At 45.6% G+C, this 21,527-nt stretch overlaps 1 protein-coding gene across 2 annotated transcripts; it reads right to left on the bottom strand.

Moving 5' to 3' along the window:
* Positions 1-4,913: 4,913 nt before the first annotated feature.
* Positions 4,914-14,231, bottom strand: LAGE3 (L antigen family member 3). Of its 2 annotated transcripts, none has more exons than XM_029608218.1 (4): positions 14,090-14,231; positions 13,377-13,505; positions 12,439-12,528; positions 4,914-5,039 (listed from the first exon to the last, which is right to left on the bottom strand). In XM_029608218.1, the coding sequence occupies exons 1-4, from the start codon at positions 14,116-14,118 to the stop codon at positions 4,988-4,990; spliced, it is 300 nt and encodes a 99-aa protein (XP_029464078.1). In that variant the 5' UTR covers positions 14,119-14,231; the 3' UTR covers positions 4,914-4,987. The 2 variants fall into 2 exon arrangements, with proteins under 2 accessions (XP_029464078.1, XP_029464070.1); XM_029608210.1 differs by lacking the exon at positions 4,914-5,039 and adding an exon at positions 12,066-12,223.
* Positions 14,232-21,527: the final 7,296 nt, after the last annotated feature.

The following is a 21,527-nucleotide window of genomic DNA, read 5'->3' as shown; positions in this document are numbered from 1 at the left end:
CTCATTCTAAACACAGTCGCATCATTAAGAAGGTGGGGGGCTCATTTATTAGGGGTGAAGACGCAAGGTTTATGGTCTTTATCGGAAAGAACCTTTCGGATAAATCTACTAGAATTGAGAACAATAAAGAACGCAGTCCACACTTTTCCGCTTCATCTTCAAGGGAAAAGAGTTATGATATACACTGACAATCAAGTAGCCATGTTTTATATAAACAAAGAAGGGGGGATACTTTGCAAGGAAACTGTGCATATTCTGGAATGGGCAGAAAAACATTCCATAGAGCTACAAGCGACTTACCTCCCAGGAATAGTGAAAACGAAAGCCGACAGACGTGGCAGGATTTTTCATCCCCATGAGCGGGGTCTACACCAGAGCATAGCCAACAGTCTTTTCAGGTCGTGGGAAACCATGTTTAGGCTTATTCGCAACAGAAAACAACATAAAACTACCGAGGTTTGCTCCAGACAGAATCTCGCAGGATGTGTACCTGATACACTGGGTAAGAGATCTGTTTTGTGTGTATCCCCTAATACCGTTAATAAGTTGGGCAGTTCAGAAATGTATCTCAGATGAAGCAGATCTTATACTCATAGCTCCAGCCTGGCTATGCCTATCTGGTTCACCTACTTTGACTTTTAAAGAATTTTTGTTATTTGTTCAGTTATGTATGTTACAATATGTAAACCACTTAGACCTCTATTTTGTATAAGTGGTATACAAAAGATTAGAAATAAATTAATTAAAAACCTATTGGTTTGGCCCCCAATACTTCTGGGGAAACAACACAGACCTTCTGGCTCAGGGAGATGGCACTCTACTCCACCCCATGTATTATTCTGTACATCTGATGGAGGCATTAAGTCACCTTTTGTTATTGAGCATCTGGGATGCCTTAGTTTCCACTAGAAAGCTGTTTACCAGAAAGAATGATGCCTTTAAGTGGCAAAGATACCTAAGCTGGTGTGGGACAAGGAGCATAAACCCATTTTCTTATTCCCCTGCTGTTTGCTTCAGGACGAGTGACATTGTCAATAGCTGCTTATCATTCAACAAAAGACAGAAATCCCATTTCAGTTCAGCCATTGGTGTCACGCTTCTTGAAGGGAGTTCTACAACTTCAACCACCAATCGCAAAGCCTCCAATTCCTTGCGATATCAACGTGGTGGTAAAGTCACAAATGCTTCCATCTTTTGTGCTATTAGGAAGGTGTTATTCCTTGTAGCATTGACATCGGCAAGAAGAGTTAGTGAACTTCAATCACTAGTTCACTATCCTCCATACTTAATTTTACCATGATAAAGTCACCTTTTGGACGCACCTATCCATACTGTTAGTGTACGAGGTAGGTGTGGGTGGATCCTTGGGCCGGTGGCAGATGACCACGCCCCCGGGGGAAGAGCCCGAGAGGGACCACCGATCAGGCTCAGAGTATGGAGACAGACACACACTAGTTATTTTATTAGACAATATATGGAACCACCAGAGGTGGCAGTAGGGAGCTGGAATGCCCGGCTGGGCTGTAGTCCCTCAGATACTGGAACATCGATCCTGGATAACTGAGCTGTAGAGAAACTGAATATAGTGGGTATGCAGAGATCAGGAGCAGGTCCTTGATGGTAGCACTCACACAATAGTCTCCTAGAAGCTGCCTAGGAGTTGGAAAGGATTAGGTCCTCAAGGAGCGAGTTCCTGGTTCCAGGGAACGCTCTGAGAGATGGTAACTCACTGGTGCAGTAGGCAGTGATGACTTCCAGGCAGAAGTAGTATTCAGTAGCAAGTCCGAGTACGTGGACCCTCGAGGAGCGAGTACTGGTTCCAGACTACAATCTGAAAAGCAAAGAGAAAGCGAGGACCCGAGGAGCGGGTACCCCTGGTAAGTCCAAGGAAGCAGAGTAGCAAGGAAACCCTTTGGTAACGCGATTAGTTAGCGATATCAGAGACCTTAAATATCCGGTGGAGATGACGACACCTCAGGGGGACGCCCCTGAGGTTCACGCTATAGCATGGTTTAAGGGTTACACAGTATTATCATGTGGATACATATATAAGGTATTTAATATAGTGTGGTGTTTTCCGATATAAAAGACCAGCAACAATTAACATCAGATGATCGGAAATGCAAGATATTTCAGAGAGGTTAGGAGTAGAATAGTGTTGAAAGCTATTAACAGTTGGGTTAAGGTTGATATGATTCTTTAGAAAATTGTTAAGATGTTTGTATGAAATAACAAACAATATATCATCACAAGGGATTAATAAATGATTGGTTTTATGTAAAAAATATTGAAAAAATTGTTTTAATGTATTTGCAATAAATAAATTGATTTTAGTTAAAATACAAAATTAGATTTTTGGTATGGTTTGCTTGAAAGCCTAAGTGCTTTTTTTCTTTTTTCCCCAAGAATTTGTTCTTGGGGGCTCTTTTGTGTGTAATACGAGAAAGCACAAGTGAAATACATATACATTGCCTTTATTTTTGATCTGGAAAGGAATACGACGCGTGAGGTTATCAAATTTGCAGATGATACAAAATTATTCAGAGTAGTTAAATCACAAGCGGATTGTGATACATTGCAGGAGGATCTTGCAAGACTGGAAGATTGGGCATTCAAATGGCAGATGAAATTTAATGTGGACAAGTGCAAGGTGTTGCATATAGGGAAAAATAACCCTTGCTGTAGTTACACGGTTAGGTTCCATATTAGGAGCTACCACCCAGGAAAAAGATCTAGGCATCATAGTGGATAATACTTTAAAATCGTCGGCTCATGTGCTGCAGTAGTCAAAAAAGCAAACAGAATGTTAGGAATTATTAGGAAGAGAATGGTTAACAAAACGTAAAATGTCATAATGCCTCTATATCGCTCCATGGTGAGACCACACCTTGAATACTGTGTACAATTCTGGTCGCCGCATCTCAAAAAATATATAGTTGCGATGGAGAAGGTACAGAGAAGGGCAACCAAAATGATAAAGGGGGTGGAACAGCTCCCCTATGAGGAAAGGCTGAAGAGGTTAGAGCTGTTCAGCTTGGAGAAGAGACGGCTGAGGGGGGATATGATAGAGGTGTTTAAAATCATGAGAAGTCTTGAACGAGTAGATGTGAATCAGTTATTTACTCTTTCGGATAGTAGAAAGACTAGGAGGCACTCCATGAAGTTAGCATGTGGCACATTTAAAACTAATCGGAGAAAGTTCTTTTTCACTCAACGCATAATTAAACTCTGGAATTTGTTGCCAGAGGATGTGGTTAGTGCAGCTGTGTTTAAAAAAGAATTGGATAAGTTCTTGGAGGAGAAGTCCATTACCTGCTATTAAGTTCACTTAGAGGATAGCCACTGCCATTAGCAATGGTAACATGGAATAGACTTAGTTTTTGGGTACTTGCCAGGTTCTTATGGCCTGGATTGGCCACTGTTGGAAACAGGATGCTGGGTTTGATGGACCCTTGGGCTGACCCAGCATAGCAATTGCTTATGTTCTTAAGAAGGCAGGGAACCATTTGAGAACACTGCCTTCAATTCCAATGTTGTTCAACTGCTGGCACAACAGGGTATGGTTCACAGTGCCAAAGGCAGCTAAGTCAAGTCAATTAGCACGAGAAGATAGGATTTATCAGCATCAAACCCTCGTACCATAAGCATAGTTGGCTGTTGGTTGACCTGGTATCCCAAAACTTAGCCATCTCTTCAGACCAGCCTTTGCCAGGCCTGATCCAGATGAAGCCAGCTAGCCAATCTGTCATCTCCAAGCCCAAGACTGCTGGTTACATTCCCCTTTGGCTGGTGTAGTCCTTTATGCACAGTGTATATACAGTGATTTGGTTGTAGGACTGCCATCTCCAGGCTAAAGGATTGAATGGTATTTAAATATAGTTTGGGGCTACAAAGCCATCTTGTTACAGCAAGACCCAGTAGCACCCCTTCCTTTATGTGACACTGCAGACTCAAATATTGGCCAAGGGCAGAAGCTCCTGACTTGGTTTTGTGATTGTTGCAGTGCGCCCTCCATCCTCTAGGTCAGGACAACTACAAGCTTGCCTCATTTGCCCCTTGTACCAAGAAAAAGAATATTTCCATACCCATGTCTAACAGGTGCAGACCATTGCCCATCTAAAGGTCAGTGCATTCCACTTCTCCAATGAACCTTTTAGTCTGAGCCCTGCTCTTCAGTCTGCTTCTCCGATGCCATTGTGTAACTTTAAATGTTTTCATATTTCTGCCACTCCCTACCTGTCTTCCCTTTCTTCATTTTTTTCCTCCTGCTTCTTCAGAAGATTTTTTCTGTTTTGTATTACACCTTGCCTATCCAATATTCCTGGCCCAGGTGTTTGTGCACCAAGTTTCCTTCTGGTACCCTGTAATGATGGGCTCTGGATCTGGCACTCAGCCATCACCCTTGAGCAATGACAGTAATTTCCACCCCTGCAAAGGCTGTGAACCATGCCGTTGCAGCATCCTCAGCCATCCCAGGGAGCAGAAGAGTTGACTTAGGGATTGAACAGGGGACTTTACAAATGATAGTGATGCATCAGGATGACTGTCTTCCCTTTTCTTATGTTGAGCCTCTTTGTACTTATACCATTCCTCATCCCATACATTCCTTGTGCTTCCATGCACCAAGCAGGCCTCTTCTCACATTCAGATCTTTTCTCTACTTGCACCTTTTCATTGGAACCAGACATTCAGGACCCTCCTTCGCTACCTTCATTTAAATCAAGTTACCCGTCTTTTTCGCCTGGGCCTTCCCTAAACTTTCTTAAGCACACTTTTCCTTATATCATTTTCAACCTAGCCATCTAACCCTATCTTTGAAAGGCACCTGGGATAAGAATAAGATATAAATGCTGAAAATAAAATGTACAGAGTACAACAGTGAGGTTTTTTTTTTATTTCCTCCATGTTCATTCAGCTCCTGCCAAGTCATGAGGATCCAGTGCTTTTGCTTCAATCCTATCCTCTTGCCACTAGGGATCCTCTCTATTTATCCTATGCTTTTGTGAATTCCACTATCAATTTTGTTTGCATCACCCTTTCTGTAAAAAAAAGGAAAAAAATATCAATGTTCTACAGCTTCTTTTCCTTAGGAAAAAGGTTTGCTTCTTATGTAAAAATAGCTTTTAGGTATTTAAATGTCTATCATATCCTCCCTCCCCCTCTCTCTCCTTTCCTCTAGGTTCTTAAGTCTCATCTCATATGAAATTAGATACAGACCCTGCACCATTTTGGTTGACATTGGACCATATCTAACCTAATATCTAGCCTTTCTGAGATATGGCCTCCAGAAGTGAACACAGTATTGTAGGTGAGGACTCACCAACCAACTGTACAGGGGCATTATCTCTGTTTTCTCCTGATTATGCTATTCCCTGTTCACCCTAGCATCCATTTGGCTCTGGCCACTGCCTTAAAGGAAAATTGGTTCTTACCTGATAATTTTCATTCCTGGAATACCACAAATCAGTCCAGACAAGTGAGTTTTGCATCCCTATCAGATGGAGGCAGAGAATAAAAACTTCTCAGGTCCTGCTACTTAACTGAGGGTGGTGCCTGCAGTCCCTCAGTATTGACCTGTACCCAAGCCAAGATGTCTAGCCCCAAACTCCAAGGCTCTCTCCCTCTAAATTGAGCTGAGGAATAAGTTGGAACTCCCAACCAAACTAAACCCTGAACTAGGCTAAAGATAAGGAACTTTTGAGTCTCAAATAACTGAGAACTATGTACAATCTCATTCCTAATTCTACAGCACAAACTTAAATTCTGCATCATCAGCAGCATCCAGAAGCAGGAAAAATCTTTTGAAAAAAAATAATCAATGTGGTACGGGAGTCTGGACTGATATGGGGTATTCCAGGAACGAAAATTAGCAGGTAAGAACCAATTTTCCTCTTCTGTTCATACTCCAGATCAGTCCAGACAAGTGGGATGTACCCAAGCCCCTCTACACTGGGTGGGATCCCTAAAGACCTGCACGCAGCAAACTTCCACCAAAGAGGCCTCCTCCAGGGCCCTGACATCCAAATAGTAATGTCTAGTAAAAGTGTGCAAAGAGGACCAAGTTGCTGCTCGAGAAATCTCTTGTGGAGACACACTGACACTCCGCTGAGGAGGCCACCTGAGCTCTAGAACAATGTGCCTGCAATCCCTCAGGGATCGACAGACCTTTACAAATATAGTCCGAAACTATCACCTCCTTTAACCAACGAGCAATTTTACTTTTAGTTGCTTTGCAACTCTTTTCTGGTCCACTGAATAACACAAAGAGATTCTCTGAGCTCTGAAATCCATTAGTCACCTTGAGACATTTTAGAAGAACCTGACGCACATCCAAAAGATGAAGTTTCCTTGCATGGGAAGAATCAGACGTCAGGTGTGAAAGCCCTGGCAACTCCACCATCTGGCTAAGATGAAAAGCTGACAGGACCTTGGGCAAAAAGGAAGGAACAGCACGCAATGCAACATCATCGTCGGAAATTCGCAGAAAAGGCTCTCTGCATGATAAGGCCTGTAGCTCTGAAATTCGTCTCGTCGAGCTAATTACCACCAGGAACCCTGTCTTCAGGGTAAGGACCTTCAAAGAAGCCTTTCTCAAAGGCTCAAAGGAAGATCCACACACCGCTTGAAGAACCAAATTAAGATTCCAAGACAAACAAATCCTACAGACTGAAGGACGCAAATGCTTCGCTCTCTTAAGGAAACTTACTATGTCCGGATGAGACACTAAGGGTATTCCCTGCAACCTCCCCCTGAAACAACCCAAGGCTGTCACCTGGACTCGGAGAGAACTATAGGCTAAACCCTTTGACAAGCCTTCTTGCACAAAAGCCAAGACTTGGGCAACGTTCACCTGCAAAGGAACAGCGTCATGGGCCCCACACCAGGACTCAAACACTCTCCAAACCCTGATATACACCAAAGAAGTAGAGGATCTTCTAGCCTGAAGAGTAGTAATCACTGGCTCTGAATAATCCCTTCAAGCGGAAATGCAGCCTCTCAAAAGCCAGGCCACTAGACAGAAGTGATTCACCTGTTCCAAAAAGATGAGTCCCCGATGCAGCACTTCCCTCAGGTAGCTTAACCGGATGGGCCCATCTACCGCTAGCTGAACTAGATCCGCAAACCACGGACGGTGCTGCCATTCGGGTGCTACCAAGATCAATCTTCTCTGATATTGTTTGATGTAATGCAACATCCGACCTATGAGCGGCCATGGGAGGTAGACATATAGCAGGAGCCTCCCTGGCCACGACTGAAGCAGGGTGTTGATCCCACAGAGCCGAACTCCCTCTGGCAGCGGAAAACTTGGCCGCCTTGGCATTCTTCCTCATTGCCATGAGATCGAACTGGGGGTCGCCCCACCTGTGCTAAATAAGCCCAAAGGCATCCGCTGACAGCTCTCATTCCCCCAGGTCCAGCTGTTGTCTGCTGAGATAATCCGCCTGCATTGTCCATATCTGCCATGTGAGAGGCTGCTAGTGCTGTTAGATGAAGTTCCATCCAGGCAAAGAGTTTGTGAACCTCTTGAGCCACCAAGCAACTCTTCATTCTGCTCTGCCGACTAATATACGCCACTGTCGTCGCATTGTCCAAGAACATCAGTACCGCATGTCCCTGAATCTGAGGAAGAACAACAGCGCCTTGTGGATCGCCCTTGTTTCTAGACGGTTGATTGACCAGGATGATTTCATCGGTGACCACTGCCCTTGGGCTGCAGATCCCCGATATATCACTTCCCAACTGGTGAGACTGGCATCAGTGATCACTACCACCCAGTCCGGAACTTCCAGATCCATTCCGTTCTCCAAATTGGGATGCGACAGCCACCACGAGAGACTGGACCTGGAGTGGCAATGGTAGCTGAAATTCCTCCAACAAAGATTCCAACAAGACAGTAGTGCCTTCTGAAGAGGACGCATGTGAGCAAAATCCCATGGCACCAAATCCAGTGCCAAAGTCATGGAACCTAGCACCTGTAAATAATCCCAGACTTTGGTGACCGGCACATCCCATAGACGAACCACTTGTGACTGTAACTTGATCATCCTTTCTGGGGTAGGGAACACCCTGCCTAACCAGGTGTCGAATCGTGCTCCAAGATAATCCAAGGACTGACATGGTTCCAGATGGCTCTTCTCCAGATTTATCACCCAGCCCAGGGACCTTAGACGCTCAGTCACTTGAATGGAACAGTGTCACTCTACCTCCGACTCTGCCCGACTGAGCCAATAATCCAGGTATGGATGCATTAGTATCCCTTCTCTTCTGAGGGCCGCTGCAACCACCATCACCTTCATGAATATTCTTGGTGCAGTAGCCAGCCCAAAGAGAAGAGCTCAAAACTGAAAATGCTCTCCTAGCACCATGAAGCGAAGAAACTTCGGATGGTCTACTCTGATGAGAATGTGGTAATATGCCTCTGTTAGATCCAAGGAGGCTAGAAAATCCCCCTTGCGGTACACTGCAATCACCATCCATGTTTCCATCCGAAAGTGTGACATATGCAAGGCCGCACTGACTTTTTGCAGATCTAGTATGGGCCAAAAGGAGCCCTCCTTCTTGGGAACCAGGAAGTACACAGAATACCTTCTTCGACCTTGCTCCTCCTGCTGCACCAGGATGATGGCTTTCAATCGCTTCAGCTGTGGAAGGGTGTCCCGTACTGCTGTCCTCTTGCCAGGCTAAGTGCAACGGGACACACAAAGGCCTCGTTGAGGGGTTGAGAAAATTCTAAGGCGTAGCATCCATTACTTCCAGAACCCACGGTTGGAAGTGACTCTGGTCCACTCCTCGTAAAAACGTGACAACCTGCCTCCGACAGCCACTAGGGAGGAGTAGACCAGTCCACCTACATTGGACGAATTTCCCACCTCCGGAACCCTGTCCTTCACTATCACTGGTCGGCCTACAGATTCGAAAGGACTGCTGTCTTCCTGAACCCTGCTTCTGCATGGATCCGGAAGAACCTCTATTGGAATAAAATCTCATCATCTCACAGAAGCGTGTGGTGGGAAGGTCTTCTTACTTACTTTCTTATCCTCGGGCAATCTTTTCCCTTTAGAATCCACCAAATGATTCATCAGCTTCTCCAGGTCCTCCTCAAACAACTTTCCTTTGAAGAGGAGATTACAAAGCTGTGCCTTTGACCATACATCCGCTGACCAATTACATATCCACAGGAGTCTTCAGCTACCACGACACCATATTTCTGGTCGAAGTGTGAAGCATATCATAGAGGGCATCCGCCATATAGGCCACCCCCACCTCCAACCGCGCATACTGGTCAGGATCAGCAAAGGTCCCTGATGCCTTCTCCTGCATCTTCTGCACCCAGCACAAACAAGCCCTCTGCATTAGAGTAGCGCAAACTCTAAGACTCATAACCAAGATTTCAAACAGCTTTTTTAAATCTCCAGCTTCCAATCTTGGACATCCGTCGACGCCACTGACCCTGCCACAGGAATACTTGTCTTCTTCGTCACCACCGACATCGCCTCATCCACTTTTGGAAGTTTCCAAAGCTCTAAGGTGTCCTCTGGCAGGGGATACAACATGGCCATAGCCCTGGCAACCTTCAATCCTGCCTCCGGGAACTCCCATTTCCGATCAATCAGCTTCTTAACCTTCGGTAAAGAGAAGGCCTTTGGCGATCCATGCAGTCCGTTCAATACCGGGTTTACCCCCTCGTTGTCAGAATCCTCTTGCACAACCTTGATCCCCAGCTCTTCCAGAACCTGAGGGATGAGAGGCCGCAAATCCTCCTTGTGGATTAACCTGACCACCATAAAGTCATCCCTTTCCGCCAGAGGAGCATTATCCGCATCTGGGTCACCACAGGATCCGTGCCCTGACCAATATATGGATATTGACCAGTGCCCTGGTCAATATGTGGATCCCCTGAGAATCATCGCCATCAGAAACTTCAGAGGAGTCCTCCTCTGCTCGTGATCAATCCAGGCCCAAGAGGCGCAAAATGTCCCCAACTTCGGAGGTGCCTCAGCCTAAGACGTCTTAGCCATGCCTTGGGATCTCTGGGTGGCCGACTGCTTACCTGCTAGTTCCTTCTTGATGAGATAGGCCTCATGCAATAACACCACAAAATCCACGGAAAATCCCTCACAGTTCCCTCCTCCATAGCTGCTGGTCCCGCTGACATCTCTTCACCTTCTCCAGATTCCTGATGCACTGGAGAAAGCAGGAGAGGGGAAACTCTGCACTCCCTATCTATGGCAGGACTCATGCCAGGTGGAGCCAAAATGGCTGCCACACTTTCACCCCCCCAGGGTCTGCCGCGTGGGTGCAGCATCTGCCAGCTGATCCTTCTGCCAAGGCTCCCTCGCCTCCAGACGGACAGCCGCTATAGAGAAGGGCTGCATTGAGGCAGAAACGCCTCCCCCCATAGGCCCGACACTTTCCTGCACTCCGCGGGAAGCAGCATGACCAGCTATGTGGCCCGTAGCAAAAAATAGCCCCGAGCGGGAGCGAATAAAGGCAGGCCCTGCAGCCGATGCTATCACAGCCCCAGCTGCTGAAAAACCTAAAGAGTCGCGCAGTTCCCTGTATACCCCGATGCCAAGCTGATTGCTGACCGCCGCTGCCAAGAATAGGCCTACCTGACCCTTATTCTTTTTTTTTTTCCTTCTTAAAGAAACAGCCCCCCAAGCAGCCCAGAAAACAAAAGGAAGTTATACTGTCCTGTTTCTGGGTGTTCCTGGCTGCTGCAAATGGCCGGACTGGGTGAGAGGGTCTCAGAGGGAGCAAGGGAACCAGGACCCCTGGCTTTCCCTCCCCTGGAAATCAAGGATTGAGCCTAGTCAGGGATTTTCAAACCCCTCCCCCCCCACCCTGCTCCACCAGAGGGATGGCCCATGAAAGAATCTAACACCTCTGGGACCACTGTCCTCACTTCTGGTCTTCCTTTCTAAATCTATTCTATCCTAAAAAAAAATTTTTTTATAACTAAGTTCGGGCTGCAGGTTTGTACCTCTACCATCAACTGGAGACAGAGAAATACTGAGGGACTGTAGGTGGCACTCTCGGTTAAGTAGCAGTGCCTGAAAAGTTTTTATTCTCTGTCTCATCTGCTGGTAGGGATGCAAAACCCACATATCTGGACTGAGCTGGGGTATGAACAGAAACACAGTTTCACTACCTTAAAATCATCAGACACTATTACCCTAAGGTTTCTCTCCTTAACGGTGCACATCAGCTTCTCACTGCCCATTGCTTATTGCTCCCTCGAATTTCTGCTCTCCAAATGGGCACTACACTTTTTTGCATTGAATCTTAACTGCCAAGCATTTGGCCATTCCGCAAGCTTTCTTAGATCACTTCTTCTTTTGTTTACTCCCTTAGTAGTGTCCACTCTGTTGCCAATCTTAGTGTCATCTGAAAAAAGGCAAAGCTTTCCTTTCAACCCTGTCATAATATCACTCACAAAGATTTTGAACAGAACCACCAGTTGAGGCACTCCACTCAACATCCTTCTCTCCTCTTGAGTAAATTTTACTTACTACAACCCTCTGTTGTCTATCACTCAATCAGCTTATAATTCAGTTCACCATCTTGGGACCCACTGCCAGGCTGCTCAGTTTATTAATGAGTCTTCTTTGTGGGACAATAGCAACAGCTCTGTTGAAATCCAAGTACAGTGCATCTAATGTGTTCTAATCTTCTAGTCAACCAATTGAAAAAAGTCAGATTTCTTTGATACGATCTACCTGTAGTAAAAGCATGCTCGCTCAGATTCTGCACCGGAATCACAAAGCAGGCTTTCTGCCAGCTCCTGCCACCTTTCTCCATCTAATGCAGGAAACTGCACCATATAAACAACAATCCAAAGAAATCTCATACTGTTCCCAAGGAATGCAAGACTGCAGAAAAATAAATGCAGATAAAGATCCAGTGACTAATTCTTTGCCTGCATATCATTCCCCAACAGTTGATCAGATTATAACTGTTTTACCTTTCTCTTTGTACCCTTATAATTTATATGGTTTATGCCAGTTAAACAATCCAGAGAGTGCTGGATGGTCCACAGGTGAAATACATGAAGAGGACAGATAGACAAACAAGATTATTTACTGGATACATTTATTACAGGCTAGAGGCATTGTTTGGTTCTAATAAACCAACAAAAAGATTTGTTTATTCCAAATATTCCCAGCTTTCAGAAGTTCCTTCAATCACAGCAAGGGTGAGGGGAATGATCAAGAGGTCATGTCTGAAACCAAGTGAAAGAGAGCAAAAATGTATGAGTGACTTTCTAGTCCTGCAGCAAAAAAAAAAAAAATAAACCAGCCAAAGAAGTATGGCATTGTTTTTGGGCTGTGTGTCTCCTGAGATGCTTTTGTACAAAGTCCCACTGGCGGATGTCAAATTTCTACCAAGCATCCACTAGTCCCCAAAGGTTACTATCCACTAAAAGGAGGGCCAAACCTATCCATTGTTTGTAGAGTGAGAGAGAGTAGGTCCAAGAAAGAACTGACTGAAACACGTAGGATTCTGGCCTCCTCTGCCTGCCACTGCCTGAAAGAGAAGAGATGGAGGTCACTACTACAGTTGCAGCATGTAACCAATGAAGGAACACTGTATCTTGAAACCATAACAAGGATCTGACTGATGTTAAACAATTATCTGCAAATGTTAAACATAGTAACAGTAAATATCAGGCAATAAGAATGATTTGCTCCATGATGTTGTCTCTGCTTACATTACTCTAGTTCTGGTCATCGCTTTTCCTTGCCCTTACCAGCCCTCTCTGTTTTAAGGAGATCTTCTAGCTGTCAGCTATACATGTTGGATTGCCTCCAATAAATTGCTCCTTTTTCCCTTTGCCAATAGCTGAAGAATGTGTCCAAGCCATCTTGCGGTCACCTACCACAGTGCTGTAATTATACTTGAAAACATACCAAAGCCCTGGGGTTGTTCAATCTTGCCACCTCTCCCTGGCAGCTTGACAAAGCTCAACTATCATTCCATGCAAGTCAGCTTTGTTGTCTCCATCTTTTGGAACCTCTGAAATTCCAGGTCATACTCACACCTTAACCAAGCCTCAAATGCCCTCCTGTTTCTTCCCATCTCCTCCTGCATTCTATCTGTCCTAGATATGCTTGAATTCTACTGTGATTTTGATAAGTAACACATTTCCCGATAGGCAATACATGTAACAATGTCATGCCAATAACGTTTTCCGAATCTGATAGGCTATTCTATTTTTTTTTTAGTCTTATACCCACAGAAAATACTCCTGATCTACCACAGTGCCCTCCAACACAACCTATAGATCTCTCCAAAATACAGCCAACAACTTTATCCTCGAGACACTGTGGAACCTCTCCTCCCCGGGACACATCCCAGATGGAGGGGGCACTCACACATGAAGGATGTTTCCATTCACAGAGAGCTGCTTGGTGATGCCACCTCTCCGAGGCTCAGCATCGGGAGCGAGGGTATCATGAGCGATCTTGGCCTCCAGGCAGGAAGGAAAGGGCACGGTCAGCGTGCTAGAGCCAGTCAGTCAAGGAAGGAACTATAATATTACACCACCCCCTCCCCTCTCCAAAGACCAGGTCCTCAATTTCAATTGTTTTCAATTTATAAGCCACCTCTCCCAAGGTTCAAGGCGGTCTAGAGCCAGGTGAGAGAGCTAAAAGTCTTAGGCAGCGCTGTACAGAGACACACACCGTCTCTGCTCCATGGAGTTTACTACCTAGAGAGGAGACTAAGGCAGGGCAAACAAAAGTTTCGGGATTGTACGTTTACTATAGAAAATGCCTCTCCCTCGTCTCCCGTCTCGATTAGATCGTGAGCTCCACCGAGCAAGGACCGCCTGGCACGCGTCTCCGTACAGGGCTGCGTACCTCTACCGCCACGATAAGGCGCGGTAACGGCAGTGCTGGGCATGAAGAGGGGGGGGGGGGGACGGATCGGGGATGAAGTCCGGAAAGGGAGCCTGACAAAAGGCGGGAAACGGGATTTGAATGTGACGGGAGAGGAAGTTTAGTGGAAGCGAGCCCCGCCCCCCCCCCAAAAAATAATAATAATAATAAAATATCCCGAGCCCGCCCGCCTCTCCGACATAGGATACAAAGAGAGCAGCCGCGCAGCACCTGCCATAGCAGCTCTCCAGCCCGGAAGCCCCGCCCCCTCCCCTCCGACGGTGTAAAGGGGAAACGGATCCCTCCCTGCGCTCCCCGTCACACTGCCGTGCGGAAACCAAGCCGCAGCCTCATCAGTTCCGGCCTGCACGCTCCCTGACTGCCGGCCTGGCCAATTAGCCTTCATGCTGTGGGAGGGGAGGCAGGAGGAGGGGCTTACAGACTACTCTCGGTTGTGGATCCATTCATTACTTGGCTTTCTATTTGTGGGACACTCTCTCGTAGCAGTTTACCTGAAGGAGTCTGAAAGCTTCAACCTGACAAAGGACTTCATGTACCAGAATTCCCTGCTTCATGACGGGTTTACTTACAGTCTGCAATACAGCTGTAATTAGGACATTGAGAAACTCTCTGTCAGCACATTGCACATTTTCATTTTTTTTGGCTTCGCTGTTCTTATTCTCTGATAAGCTTTCACTGCTGTAACCTAGAATAGAACAATGGATGTATTATGTGAAGGGCTGTATTACTGCAGACTCGCGAATTCCTTTCCAGAACTGCAAGTCCCAGCAGCCTCTCCTGCAGAACATGGGAGAAGTTTCACGAAAGTTCCAGGGTGTCTAGGGAGGGGGTCAGTAGCCCCTTCAGCCGGAATATGCTTGCTCAGCAATGCTTAGAACGCATGTGTAAAAGATAAGAACTGTAAAGTGCATAAGAGTCTGCTCCTGAAGGGGAGGGGCATGCAGTTGTACTGAGCCTTTGTCTTAGCTGCATCTTGCTGGCAATAAAAGTCTATCTTTACGGATCAGTTGTCTGGACCTCCTTACTGACTAAAAAGAGACGGTTACATTTGGCGAGCCTCAGCCAGGAGGTACCGGGGACGCTATTTTAGCCCCCCAGTTGGTCCAGGGGATTTTGTGGCGGAGCGATCCCCCAGACTTGCCTGGTGAGTGGCCACCGCTGAGTTCAGTGATCAGGTATCTGAGGGGGTCATTCCACGGAGATCCTCTGAGACCTTTGGGCTGGTGATCTGGGAAGAAGGCTTTCGTGACGATCGGAAGAACCCTGCAGGCGAGTATTATGGGAATGATGGGAAAAGTGAAGAATAGCTAAAAGAGTAGCAAATAACCGGTCCATCCGTGAGGGGACCGAGGGGGCTTTGATCACACCCCAAGCGGTGGTTTGGTAGGAATTGCATTCCGAAAGCCACGCGCATAAAAAGAGGAAAAAGAAGTAACGCATACGATAGTGGGAATAGGTTTCTTGTTGTGTGAAAGTGACCCTTTTGTGTCTGACGGATACGGACCCCTTACCTATCCGTCTTCCCTTCCCTCCTTTGTCTGTGACTCTATCCTAATGGGAGGGGGCGGTTCTACTCCATTAAAAATCATGACGGAACACTATAGGGAAGTGTTCGATAGACATAAATGTACTAAACCCGGAATGATTCAACAATGTACCCATAGGTGGCCCAGTTTGTGTGTAAATTGGCCTCCGGTAGGAACTTTCGATTTCCAAACGGCCACAAGGGTCCAGAATATAGTTATACAAGAAGGGAATCCGGGTTGCCCTGAGGATATACCGTACATAACCGCTTGGATTGCAGTTATTGAAAATCCTCCGTCGTGGGCAAAGAAGCTAGTAGAGGGAGCCGCCCTCGTAATGGTAACTCAAGTACGCAAAATGGGGAACCGGAAGTCCCCAGTGTCTGTCTGTCTGTAAGGTACCTGTAAAAAAAAAAAAAAAAAAAAAAAAATTCTACTGTGGTAGATCGGTTAGACAAATTTCTTTTTGTGATCAAATGCATTATTTCTTTTGATCTACTCTGGTGATGCAGACTATTTTTACTTAAGGAAAACTTATTAAAAGTGATTGTGAATTATTTATCTGTATATGTGTGCTGAACAGCATAATTAAGGATTGTAATGTATGTAACTGCTATCTGTGAATTGCAAGCACATGTACCAGGGATTTTTAATTGTTTTAAACCCTAATAAGAAGAGATTTTGGTTTACAGATGCTGCACAAGACTACTATACAACAAATTAATGTACAGTGTTAAGTTAAAATACTGATTTGATTGCTGAAGAATGCATTTACTGGTGTTGAAGTTTAGAACTTGATGGCAGTTAAGGGTTAACGGCAGAGATAATTACAGGAGAGAGGAGGGGATCGAGCCAGAGAGAGAAGAGAAAGAAAAAAAAAAAAAAAAAAAGGACATTGGGCTAGCCTGGGTAATGAAGACAAAGAGAGAGAAAAATTGTTTGTTTGTTTTAACAGAACATTATTGAAAGTTAGTTGATGGTGTGCGTATGTGAATAAAGATAGAATTGTGGCTGTTTCACAGAAGTTGAAGTTTTTGTAGCTCAGAGTTTCTGCTGATTAAATTTATTCTCCAAGGTCCTTGCTAAAACTGTCTGTAATCTGACAAAGGATTGCTACTTGCAAAGAAATACCAGAACCAAGGGTCCCTTACAAATCATTTAGTGCCTTATGATGCAGGCTGTTTTTAAGACATTTTATAGCAGCAAATTAATTGTTACAGTACAAAGTGGAATGGTGGTGCGTCCCACTGCGTGTCAGTACGTAGTGCGTAGGCATTCAATATGGCTGTGCGTTTCAGTGCTGGCATTGCTAATCAGAAGTTTTAGTTTTCTCATATCTTCTATCCCAGTGTCCTCCCTATGCTTATCTTTCTATTCTCTAATACCATGTTAATTATTGTTCTTACTTGTCTCCTATATATTATCTGTTATTTAAAAGTTACATTGGAACGCATGATAAAGTATGAACTCTCTTTTGCTGACGCAGTTTATTTTGAAGCTGTCTCTGGGAAATTTAGAGAAATGATTAAGAATGGGTTCTTTGTTAAAGTTTTTCTTGTTGCTTCTTTGGCTAGCAGTAGTTAAATATGCAGAGCTACTCCCTGTTTTAAGGAACTGGCAAGATAAGACAGCCAAGCATGTGCAGCGCTGACTGTGGGAATTACAGGATGCCGTTTGTAAAAAAAAAAAAAAAAAAAAAAACCGGAGAAAACAAAGACTTAATATTAAAAATTTTGATTCAGTGGCAGGCGCAAGATAAGGATTATTGGAAGTTGTGGGCAAGAGAAGGGGCCACTATGCAAGATTAGGAACAAGAGCAAATATGAGTCGGCCCAAATGATAAAGTAGTAGCCCCCCCCCCCCCACACACATATATATATATATATATATATTGCAGTTATGTTCTTTGACCACTGGTGGGGGCTGGGCTCTGGCTATTACCATATGTTCTTAGTGTTTGCAATGTAATTGATACAAGGCTTCCAAGGGTTTGATCATCACTCCTGCACACCTAAAGCGCCCCCCCTGGATCCTTGCCTGCAGGTCCAGGTTGACTTTATTGAATTAACCCAATGCCAAACTTACAAGTATGAAGGAAGCAATGTTTTGCAGCTTCTCAGCCTCGTCAGAATTGATTTGCCTCCAGGCGCAGGTCACCTATTCAATTTCCAGATGGACTGGATCTTTTCATCGTATTTTGAGATGTATGGGAACAGGGATCAGGAAGAGAAGAAAAGGGCCCGTCCCTGCAACCAGGAACTTAATAATAGACCTGACATCCGAAAGAACCTGCAGAAGGCCGAAGGCTTTGAGGGCATGAGCCTCAGCCAGTTAAAAGCTATAGCAGACCAGGTATGTGGAAATAGAGAAGTGGAAGAGAAAAGAGAGAAGCAAGTAGACATATGAAGGAGAAAGTGACTGTTAGCCGCCGCTCTCGAGGACACTCGGACGGGAAGGAGCCAAGACAATGGCAGACCGCGAAGAGGAGGGGGAACAAGACCCCCTTTGGAAAAGAATCAGTGTGCGTACTGCAAAAATGAAGGCCATTGGAAGAGAGACTGTGAAGAATGGCAAAAGAAATACGGGAGCCCTGCAGTGAATACTAACGACAAAAATGGACCTGCACCGAGACAAAGGGGCCGAGGAGGAAGGAGATCGGACAACCCCCACTGGCAGATGGCGGGGGAGGCGACAAGGAGCATACAGCCTGAAGAGACCGGGAGGGAAGAATCCCCACTGACCCTCTGGTGGAGATCCACGAGGTAACAACAAAAATCAGGGGCCTGTTGGACTCAGAGGCCAACGATCTGTCATGACTGCACCAATCGGCCCCCCCGACGAAAGAGACTGTTTCTATAGTGGGTGCCTCAGGTCAGGTACTCACTGCCCCTCTGCAGAAAGAATGAACTATACAAGTAGGCGGGACCATGGTATCCCTTATCGGATGGAACCTGCTGTGTAAGCCTCAGACCACATTGAGAGTTCAACCAACAGGGGAAGTTAAAGCCTCCTTCGGGGACCATCCATTGATACTCATCTGTCCCCTCCAAGAAGAATGGAGACTACATCTTCCCATAGTCGAACGAACCATCGAACATCGATATGAAAACAACACCCCCCTCAACAAAAACGAAGACAACTGATGGATAGTGTACCCCAAGTATGGTCCGAACAGAACCCGGGAGGAATAGCTATCGACGCTACCCCCATATGGATAGAGATGAAACAGAATGCACAGGTGATTAATCAACCTCAATACCCCATTCCATATATGGCCAGGCAAGGAATCCAGATACATCTGCAAAGACTGTATGATTTGGGCATTCTTCGGCGAATCCGATCTGCTTGGAACACCCCTTTGTTGCCCGTAAAGAAGCCTGGATCTAATGACTATCGACCAGTACAAGACTTAAGAAAAGTGAATAGTCAAGTAGAAGATCTAGTAGCCCTAGTACCAAATCCATATTCAATCCTTGCCCAAGTCTCTCCTGCATCAAAGTGGTACAGTGTCATTGATCTCAAAGATGCCTTCTTCTCCGTCCCGGTGGCGGAGGAATGTCAAAAGATTTTTGCTTTCACATGGGAAAATGCAGATACTGGAGTAAAGCAGCAGTACACATGGACTAGGTTGCCTCAAGGGTATAGGCACTCACCTACGCTGTTCGGTGAGCAACTGGCAAAAGATTTAAAGATGTATCAAGTAAAGTATGGGCCAGTCATACAATACGTGGATGACCTTCTGTTGTTTCGAGAGACGTACCTCGAATGTGCGGTATCCACTCTTCAGCTGCTAAAGACGTTGTACTCAAAAGGGTATCGTGCAAGTAAAAAGAAAGCGCAAATCTGTGAATTGGAAGTAGAGTATTTAGGCTTCCAAATACGTGGAGGAACCCGATGTCTGGGGATTTCTCGCACCAGTTCTATAAGAGATCAACCTGTACCCACTTGCAAGAAAGAGCTCCGGGCGTTCCTTGGAGCTGCAGGATACTGTAGGCTGTGGATTGCTAACTATGCAGTTATTGCCCAACCCCTATACGACAAGCTGCGGGGTAAAGAAGCAGAATCTCAACCCTTCCAGTGGGAAGGAAACGAGCTGGCAAGCTTACGTCGACTAAAAGAAGCCTTAATTGAACCACCTGCTTTAGGATTGCCAGATGTGATGAAACCATTCCATCTATTCGTCGACGAGAAAAAAGGCATGGCCATCGGGGTATTGACTCAAAGTTTAGGATCATGGGAACGACCTGTTGCATATCTGTCAAAAGGAATGGACAATGTTGCAAAAGGATGGCCTGGTTGCCTTCGAAGCATTGCTGCTGCATGCTTACTGATACCCGAAGCTGTTAAGCTAACGTTTGGACAAATACAATTGAATCTAGAAGAGTCAGCTCGGCAGGGAACTGGGGCAGATGGTGATCCCGAAGAGGCAGTAAGGGAGTTCGCCCCACGTGTAGATCCAGCCTGGAATTACCAGACCTCAGTAGGGCGCGAGCGTATTGCTGCTTATCAAAAAGCATTTCTTGAAGCATTGAAGAAGGGAAAAAAGAAAGTCGTAAACATGGGGAAGATCCAGGATGTGATACAGAAAAAGGATGAGTCCCCCGGAGATTTTCTGGAGCGGTTGATGGACGCCTACCGACGATACAGTCCATTTGATCCAGAAGATTCCAAGAATCACCTCATCTTAGTGATGAACTTTGTCGGACAATCCTGTCCGGACATTCGCCGGAAATTACAGAAAGCAGAAGGATTCGAGGGAATGATTATCAGCCAACTAAAAGCAATGGCAGATAAGGTCTATGTACACCGAGAACCGGACGGAGAAAAGAAGGACAAAAAGGAAAGTGGTCGAAAGTTAAGAGAAAGTGTTAGTTTGCTAGCCACAGCTCTGGAAGAGACTAATTTTGGGAATTTGTCCAGGCACTATCAAGGATACCCTGGACATGGAGGAAGAGGCAGATCGCCCTTTAGAGGGCCATCTAGAGGAAGACCGAGTAGAGGAGGACCGTTTGGAGGCGGAAGAATGACGTTAGGAATTAATCAATGTACATTTTGTAGAAAAGAAGGACACTGAAAGTCTGAGTGTCCGGAGTTCCTGCAAACGAAGCAGGAAGGATGCACTCCGTCCAAACCAAAGGAAGCTGAATGGCAGATGACCGTGGGTGAAACATCCGGCGAAGAAAATGAAGCATGACTAGATAAGGAGAATCTTCCCCTTGATCCTTTGGTGGAAATCAAAGTGGGAACCACGACATTTACAGGATTGCTGGACACTGGAGCGCAGCGATCAGTTATGGCAACTGCTAGAACCACGCCCACTGCAAGGAACATCTCTATAGTCGGAGCCTCTGGAAAGCCACTGGCAGCTCCCAATCCAGTCACCCATAATTGTGAAGAAGTTATGGCTACAGTACATTCCAGTCGACCTGATTTACGCAACCAACCCTGGCAAGGAGCATGGACTTTATTCACTGATGGAAGCAGCCAGGTTATAAATGGAATCAGGGTCGCTGGGTATGCTGTAGTCTCCGAGGATGACATTGTTGAAGCCGAACCCTTACCCCCAGGGACATCAGCGCAAAAAGCTGAACTAACTGCGCTCACAAGAGCTCTGCAGTTGGCAGAAGGAAAAACTGTAAATATCTATACAGACTCTAAATATGCCTTCCTTACAATTCAAGTGCATGGAGCATTATAGAGGGAAAACAATTGAACAATGCATCAGAAGTACGTGAATTACTAGACGCAGTTTGGCTACCTCGCAAGGTGGCTGTAATGCATTGAAAAGCACACACCAGGAAATCAAACCCTATTGTCAAGGAAATCAGAGAGCAGATGAAGCAGCAAAAAGGGGCAACTCGGGAACCCTTCCAAGCAGTATTAATTGCATCGAATCATCAGGCTTCAGGCAGTCCTGGAGCTCATCACCAACGACTGCTTTCGCTCTTAAACTCTGGGCAAAACAAAATACCAAAATTATGACTGCAGTGTACCAGAATAGATTGGTTTTAGATTACCTTCTGGCCCAGGAAGGAGGGTTTGTGGAACATTTAACCTCTCCAATTGTTGTTTACAGGTAGATGACCAAAACAAGGTTATCCAA

The sequence above is a fragment of the Rhinatrema bivittatum genome, chromosome 1 (genome assembly GCF_901001135.1).
Source record: "Rhinatrema bivittatum chromosome 1, aRhiBiv1.1, whole genome shotgun sequence".
NCBI classification, from domain to species: Eukaryota; Metazoa; Chordata; class Amphibia; order Gymnophiona; family Rhinatrematidae; genus Rhinatrema; species Rhinatrema bivittatum.
The sequence above is the reverse complement of the archived record's forward strand: the minus strand, read 5'-3'. Positions and strand labels throughout refer to the sequence as shown.